At 44.4% G+C, this 8,436-nt stretch overlaps 1 protein-coding gene across 1 annotated transcript in view; it reads left to right on the top strand.

The window, feature by feature from the left end:
• CDK5RAP2 (CDK5 regulatory subunit associated protein 2) overlaps positions 1–8,436 on the top strand; it is a 169,843-nt gene that overhangs the window by 121,810 nt on the left and 39,597 nt on the right. The window contains 2 exon segments of the mRNA XM_011360968.2: positions 3,526–4,105; positions 5,842–6,074. Of these exon segments, the coding sequence (XP_011359270.1) occupies positions 3,526–4,105; positions 5,842–6,074 (813 nt within the window).

Genomic DNA, 8,436 nt, shown 5'->3' with positions numbered 1-8,436 from the left:
ATTCGTGTTTCCATTCAGCCAGAATGAACAAATGCTTACAATTTTTCTTTTTACCCTAGGTCTTTTTTTCCCCTTCATTTAAAAAAAAGTCACCATGAATCTGGATCTAATTCAACTCTGTAAGAAATAATCGTCTTTGGGAATTCTAAGTTTGTCTTGGGGCGGCCATGAGAATACCCGTGTCTGGGGAGACACTGAGTCCGGGCCCTATTCCCAATGGCGTCTGCTTCCCCCAGGCCCACTCAGTGCAATGACACTGTGGTCACCTGCTTCTGAGTGTTCCGAGCTTTGAGGAGAAGGCTATTCTACCATGTCATAAACTACCCCTTAGCTGAATTGTAGAAAGTTCCAGAACTACAGTATGTCCTGGGGACATCTTTTATTTCTTAGTTCATAGTTAATTGATTACTAAAGGCCCCTCGACTGACTTTTCCCCTTTTCCTCTCAAATCCCTACATTAGTGAACTTCTTTCCTTTTTCTTAATTTGCTTCTAGAACTTTGTACACGTTGTCGTTTCTGCCTGAATGTCCCCTCTTTAATTGTTGCCTAACTGATGCCTCATCCTTTAGGCTTCTACTTAAATGTCACTTTCCAGGCAAGGCCTTCCCGAATCTCCCAGTTATTTAGACACTTCTATTCCCTCCTCTCCCTCCCCGCCTATTTTGGTCTTGAATTGACTTACTCATGACTGTTAGATATTTGGGGATGAATGAAGGGGATTCCTCGGATGTCATTGGCCTTCCTATTGAGGTTGAGTAGTGTCTCCCTTGCTTCTGCACCGCTGACGTGGGAGACCTTGGTCGTGGAGGGTGGCATCAGGAGGCAGTGTTCGGAGTTAGAGGTGTGCTACCGGGCTTACTCGCCCTGAACCTTGGGCAAGTTCGAATCTCTCTAAGCCTTGATTTCCTCTTCTGTAAAATGGAGATACTAGTGATGCCTCATAGGGTTGTTATGAAAATTAAGCGGATAGCATGGACGAGGTGCCGGGCACCCAGGCCAGGTCCCGGCGCATAGTTACATGTCCTAGGCCTTGCTAAAGGTGCAGGTTCGCACCACACACTACAGCTTATGACCGTCCCTCTCCCACACCCTGCAAAGCACCGATTTTTAAACGGAAAATGGAAGCAACTCCTTTGGATCCTTATCAAGGGCTGCTGAGCAGAGACTAGCAAAGCCCCATTGCCATGTTAATGCTGGCTTGCTGTATACCAGCCTGGAGCCTAGAAAGCGCATCCTTACTTCTGCTGAATCATAAATTGCTGTAAGTCGGGACCCTTCTGAAGTGAAAATTGTGAATGTCAAGTGTCTGACTGTTAGGTTTGTTGTGTTGTAAGGAGCGAAGTTTAAAGTGGAGTGAATGTGAGAATGCTCACCCCAGCCGTTCTGTGTGTGTAGCTAAACAGCAGAGCTGGCCACAGTCTATATCACAGAAGGACATTCACGTAGGTCCCCCCTTTGTCTTTGCCTCACGATTACTTAACAAAAGTTATCAGAACTGAGCTTTCTTCTCACCAGCGAACATTGCTTCTTGCCATGAAATTCCATTATCATGCGGTTGTTATAGTAAAGCTATTTCCTTGTCTTGGCGGGTGATTCCCTGGAAGAAAGCCTTATTGAAATCTCTCCCTCTGTCTCTCTGCCTCTCTCATGCTCATTCAGCCAGTGGTACTTATTGAGAACCTTCTCTGCCCCAGGCCCCGTGCCAGGCACTGGAGACACGGAGATGAGTGACATGATCTCCACCCCGAAGGACCTCAGAGACTAGTGATTATAACACAATTTGTCCAGTGAAAATGCTGTATTAGGAATGCTTCCTTTAGGTCATGTAGCAGTTGCTCTCTAAAATAAAAAGGTTTGCTTTATGGTATTTGCTTGTGAGCAGAGATGAGAATGGGCTTAAAGTCATGAAGAGCAGTTGCAGAACCCAGAAATTGGAATACACAAGCCTGACAGATTTTTGTGTGCTTTTCTTTCTGAGAGATATTCTAGGTCATCTCATCCAATCCACATTGTTGCTTTTGGCAGCATTTCCCAGGTCCACAGCCTTTGCTCGGATGCCTCCTATGACGAGCTTCCTCTTCCATCTTTGAATAGTTTTAGGGAAGCAGAGGATGTTGGGTTCCTTCTCTGCTGTGTGCCAGACACTGTTAGTCTTTTTGCAGATATTGTTCCATTTGATCCTAAAAACAAAACAAACACAACCTCTCACATGACTGGTGTTCTCTCCATTTTGCAGATGAAGCTACTGAGGCTCAGAGAGATTAAGTAACTTGCCTAAGGGTTTTGTAACTAAGTGGCATTCAAGTAAACAGCAGAGCCAGAGTTTGAAACCAGGTCTGTTGGATTTCAAAGATGAGTTTTTCTATTAAATTATGTTGCCTCTTAAGTATTGAGACAACTCTTTATATTGTGCTGAGCTTTCCCTGGACAGCAGGCAGTGTGGTATGTGGTTAAGGACAGAAGCTCTGGGCTCAGGCCTGAGCTCGAAGCCTCCCAACAAGCATTGTAGTCATCTCTGGGGAAACTGAGGCTCTGAGATAGCAATTTACTTGCCTAAGGCTGTGCAGCCAGCAAGTTGCAAAGCTGAGTGTGACCCCACCTCTCTGGCTTCATTGCTGTATATTCCTTCTGCGGCACCAGCCCATCCCTCAAACACATTTGGCTGCATTTCCGGGGATTTAAACTAGCTGTAAGGAAATGTTTTCACAGGGTGGTGAGTCATTGAAGCAGCTCACTAAAGGAGACATCATGGCATCTCTTGGAAACTGGTAGACATGGAAATGAGAAGGAGGCTCTCGTCTGCTGTGGATTTTAGAATTACCGCTCTTTAATGTTACTTCACTCAGTACCCAGTATTTATCAGACCTCTGACTTCTGGCCGGGTACTGTACCAGGCTCAGAGAATATGAAGACGAAAGGCCAGTGAGGGAAATAACCTAAATAACTAATTACCATGTAAATAAATAAGCCGGTTGTAGTTCCTACATCAGCTCCCAGCATGTATTACCTTTGTCCCCAGGTAATATGTTTAAGGTGCTGCGGAAGCACAAAGGAGAGAATGTTTTGCATGGATTGGAGATGGACTTGCAGAAGAAGGAAAGTAGATCTGGGTGTTGAAGGTCAGGGGTTCTCCGGGCAGAGGGAAACGCAGGTGCGAAAGCGTGGAGGCACGGACCAGCCTGGTGTGTGGAGGGGATTATGGCAAGTAGGGCATCTCGTAGGTGGTGCCAGGGGATGGTCCCAAAAAGCTCGCCTGGATCGTGCGGGCTCTCGGATGCTGCGAGGGAGGCGTTGGATTTGATCCTCAAGATGTGGGGATGTCGATCAGTTTTAGACGGCAGGAGGTGGTTACCATGAACAGTGGCTCTGGGGAAGAGGATGGGCGGAGAGATAAGAGGGAAGACTAGAGTTAGGGAGGCTTGTTAGAAGGCTCTCGCCATGGTCTTGGCTTGGCAGTGGCTGTGAGGAAGGACAGGGGATGGATTTCAGCAAAGGAGATACTGACATAAATGTTTGATTTTCAGACTCTGAAATTTACCAGCCCAGTGACCTTGCCATCTTGCCAACACTCAAAGAGAATCCTTCTGGAGATTTTCGGGGCCCAACTTCAGTGGCTATTAACCTGAGTTCTAAGAGTCAGCTTTCCACTAAAGTCGGTGTGATTGGAACTGATGATCAGTCTGAGAACATCGATACCTCAAATGACACAGAAAACTTAAAACAGAAAATCCGTGACTTGGAAACCGAGCTCGAGAGCTACCGGAATTTCATATTTCAGCTTCAAAAGCACTCCCAGTGCAGCGAGGCCATTATCACAGTTTTGTGTGGGACAGAAGGGACCCAGGACGCCTCGAACAAGCCCAAGGGCAGTACTGATGAAGAAGAAATGACCTTTTCAAGTTTGCACCAAGTACGTTATGTGAAACACCTGAAAATCCTCCATCCGCTGGCCCCCGAGATGGTTGACGGCAGGATGCTGGAGAGCCTCGAACAGCAGCTAGCGGAACAGGAATGTGAGCTGCAGAAGGAGCAGAATCTGAACTTGGAACTTTTCAGCGAAATCCATAACCTGCAGAATAAGTTCAAAGATCTCTCGTCCTCAAGGTAGACCCGCCTCTGTCTTTTCCCACTGTTTAAGCCTGCAGTCCCCTTTGTTGCCACTACGTCATAGCCCATAAGCTAAAAGGGACCTGCTGTGCCCTGGGGTGGGAGATGTGACCGTGGGGTGAAGGCAGCCAGGCCCTGCAGAGAACTGAAAACGAGGGTCACAGAGAATGGTGCCTGTACGCATGCTCGTCTTGTATCCTCTGAAACTGACAGGGCTGATTTTGCCCTTCTAGGGTTGGAGACTCAGGGTACAAGTCGCTCGCTGAGTGATAGCATGTTTGCCAAATGGCAGTGTTCACTCCGGGACCCCACCATTGGCTTTTACTGTGCCGCAGAACTGAAACTGATGCCCTAGGCAGGCGGGCAGAATATAAATATTTTCCATATCTTTACCCTTTAAGGTCATCTTAGAGAAATAAGCCTGTGTTGAAAGAGAAGAATTTTTAGGTCATGAAGATGTTTAATGAGCACACATATATACTGTTTTGCTTCATGAGATATGGCGAAAATGAGATCATTTGTAAAGTCAACCTTCATTCATCACTAATTTGAGACAAACACATTGTTCTGAGTTGTCAGGAGCCAGAGTTAATTTTTCAAGACTTCCCAAACAGTAAGATTGAAGGAAGCTTGTATTTATTGAAAGGCAGTTGTATCAGACCTTCAGTTAGGCACTTTTCTTTTTTAATCCTCAAAATTGCCTGAGAAGGATGTTTTTTAACGTGTCTTCATAGATGAGGAAATTGCGCCTCAAAGAGGTTGCCTGCGAAGGTTGGGAGCTGGTCAGAGCCGTGCCGGGGTCCAAGCCCGCATCATCCCGCTCCAGGACTCTGTCCTTTCTCATCCATGAAACTGGCCCCGCCTGCAGTACTGGTGTCACGTGACCTGTGTGCACACTCAGTGGTCACCAGTCCCAACACACTGTCATTCTTTCAGGGAAGGGGGAACACGAACCGAGGGGTCAGCATCTTTGCCAGGCCACTCTGGAGTCAGGTTACTGTGGCCACAGTTTCTGTGAGCCACGTTTTCCTTAACTTGTGTTTTTCTCAGTGCCTACTAATACCCGTGGGAATTGGCGGGCATGGTGTCAGGAGGTACTGTCCTGCGACAGAGTGTGGAAGGCAGAGCTGTGTCTGAGTCCGAAGTCTTCACTCGGTGATCTCTGGGAGTCAGTGTCCTCTTCTGTAAAAGGAATGGTTCATACATTTGTTGGAAGATTGGGAGGAAGAGATAACTTATAAAAAATACCTATTGCAGCGAGCGACAGGTCATAGATCCTCCATAAATGGTAGTTAGGGTCATGATTATTCCCCGACCTTCCAGTTGAGAGGAGGAAGTCCTGTCTTTGTTTTCCTGCCTACAGTTTCTTTCTTGTTCATGAGAATTTGCGGTGGGCCCCCTGACCCTTGGGCGCTTGTTTCTACAATTCGGAATAGGCTTTTTGAAGAGAGTGTGGAAACCGATTGTTCTCTCTAGTCCTTGCCAATCTAACGTTAATTGGGGGCTTTACGAGGTTAAAAATATTGCAGAAGAACCTTTGTTTCATCATTTGTTGGCTGCTTTGAAATCGAAGGAGTGACCTTGTGTGGTTTTCAATTTTTCTAAAAGTATATAGACTTGTACAGCTGCAGGCTTTTAAAAATTGTGCTCTGTCATTTTTCCAATTAGTGTTAAGGTCACAAAAATTCAATTCCAAAATGGTACAAGCATTTTCTTTTCCCCCCCTTTATCAGATACAATTCATTAGTTCAGTCCCAGGCCAGGGAGCTCTCCCTTCAACGGCAGCAGATTAAGGATAGCCATGGCATCTGTGTCATTTATCGTCAACACATGAACACCATGATTAAGGCATTTGAGGAGTTGCTTCAGGCCAGCGATGTGGATTACTACGTGGCCGAGGGTTTCCAGGAGCAACTGAATCAATGTGCTGAGCTTCTTGAGAAATTGGAAAAGCTATTTCTCAACGGTAAGTGGGGTGAAGTGCTTCAAGTCCTAAGACACATGGGTCATTGATCCAGGACTTCTTGGAGGGCCGGGAGGAGCTGACTCCTTGGCCCTACTTCCTTCCGCCCTCTGCTCTGAGGAGGTGACGGCAGAGGAAGACGCCTCGCCCCTTCCTTTCAGTGTCTGCTTCCACGTGGTTGGTGGTCTTCCCTGTTGCAAGCCTAGGGTCCCGTTTAGGTGCCTGAAGGACCAGGTCGGTGAAGCACACGAATGAAGCCAGCCAGGAGCAGCTGCTCCTCAGCACTCACCACAAGGTGGTTGGTTTCTCTGAATTTTCAAGAGAAGATGGAAGTCGGTTTTGGTTTTTTTGGTGGTTGTTGTTTTCGGTAAAAACTCATGAGTTTTAGCTGTTGGCAACAACAAAGAAAACAAACAGACAAAAAAACCTAAAACTTTTATTGGTTAAAAAGTACATTCAAGGGTCAGAGGTGGTCAGAGGAAGGATGGTAGAAAACCTTTGCTAACCATTTGCTATATGCAAGGTACTTTAATGAATATTATCGCATTAAAAATGGTTGGTTTTTTTTTTTTTTTTTTTAATAATTTGTCATTTTTCAAGACTACAACAAAACCCTTCATGCATCTTTGTCAGTTCTGGGGTAGTGCACCTGTTGTCTTTCACGACACTGACATTTGAAGAGTTGGGGCCAGTCTCTCGATTTGGGATTATCCGTGTTTTCCTCAGGGTTAGGTCAGATGAGTTATGGGGTTTGGGCAGGTATACCACTACATAAATGATGTTGTGTTCTCATGGTATCACTTTACGCAGGTGCACAATATCAGTTTGTCCCATTTTTGGTGATATTAACTTTGATCGCTTGGTTTAGGTGACGTCTGTCAGGTTTCTCCGTTGTGAATTACAGTATTTCCCTGTGTAATGTAAACGCAGTTAATGGGAGAGACTTTTAACTCTGTAAATATCTCAGTCCTCTTTAAAGTTCTGCCTACGAGTTTTGCCATCTGTTGATGGTTCTTGCCTTAGTCAGCTATTACTGTGACCGTGGCAACATGGTGATTATTTTTCTAATGCTGTCATTTCTTCTTCATTTGTTGTTAGGTGACATCTGCTGTAAGGATGAATTCTCCCTTTACCTCCTTTTATTTATGTATTTGTTGTTCGTTTATTGTCAGTGTTGATTTGAAGATTCTTCTTTTATTCAGCTGACTGTTTATTGTCCATTCTGTCATTCATATTGCTCAGATTGTCCAGAATAAGCAGGTGGCAGTTCCTTTTGTCATGTCTCCCTCTTTTTTTGAGCGGAGGGAAGGGTACTTCCTTACTTTCTGGCACAGAAAAGGATATTCAGGCTCATTTTATATAGTCCTGCCCCTGAATCAATCATTTCTCTAAGTAGCCCTCATTCATTTTAAAAGAGAATGCCATTTAAAAACCAAGAGTTGGTGCTGGATGTGTTCATTGCTGTAAAAATCACATGGTACCTTCGGCTCCTATGCAAACCCGCTGTGTTTTTTCTTGCTTTTCCTTCTTCTGTATTTGTGTTCCTTTGAGAACCCTGGCTCACAACATCATCGTATCTGCTCATTTGCTTAATTCTGTAATGCACACAGATAGTTCCAGAATCACTCTGCCCATCCATACCACTGCGAAAAACAAACCTAAAGAAGTTCAAGATTTGTTTACAGTTCTTTTTGTTTCTAGGCTAAGAGTATTTACTCAGGCATTGAATTTAGTTGTTTGGTTTCATTCTTTCTGCAGTCTTGTTAAGTTATTCATTCGAAATATAATTAGGGTTTTTTGTTTGTTTCAGTTTGTATTTGATTTTAGGGTCCCCTCATCCTTACTGATTTAACTTCGTTTTATTTTATTTATTTATTTAGTTTTAATTAATTAGTTAATTTTTTTTTTATGGTGACATTGGTTAACAAACTACGGTTAAGTTTCAGCTGTACGTTTTAACAGTAAGGTGCGTATATATTTACATTGTGTGTTCACCTCCCATAGTTAGATTTCTTTCTGTCACCACATATTTGACCACTTTTACCCCATCTACCTCCTCCCTGCCTCCTCCCCCTTACCCTGTGGTAACTACTAGTCTATTGTCCATGTCCACGATCATTTTATTTTTTGAATATGGAAAACATTAAGGCAGTTCCGAAGGATAAACTTTTATCCTTTTAAATTGCCTCTATGAAGTCATTATTTTTGTCTCTCTACTTTATATCCATTAGTATTACTTTCTAGTCTTCCTTTCTCTCTTAAACACACTGGAGATAGCCCAGCCTCTCCACTGAAATGGCATTTGCCAGTCACTAACAGCTTCTACTCTGGTAGACTCAGTGATCAGTGTTCAGACTGCATTTTA

The sequence above is a fragment of the Pteropus vampyrus genome, unplaced genomic scaffold, assembly GCF_000151845.1.
Source record: "Pteropus vampyrus isolate Shadow unplaced genomic scaffold, Pvam_2.0 Scaffold61, whole genome shotgun sequence".
Taxonomy (NCBI): Eukaryota; Metazoa; Chordata; class Mammalia; order Chiroptera; family Pteropodidae; genus Pteropus; species Pteropus vampyrus.
The sequence above is the reverse complement of the archived record's forward strand: the minus strand, read 5'-3'. Positions and strand labels throughout refer to the sequence as shown.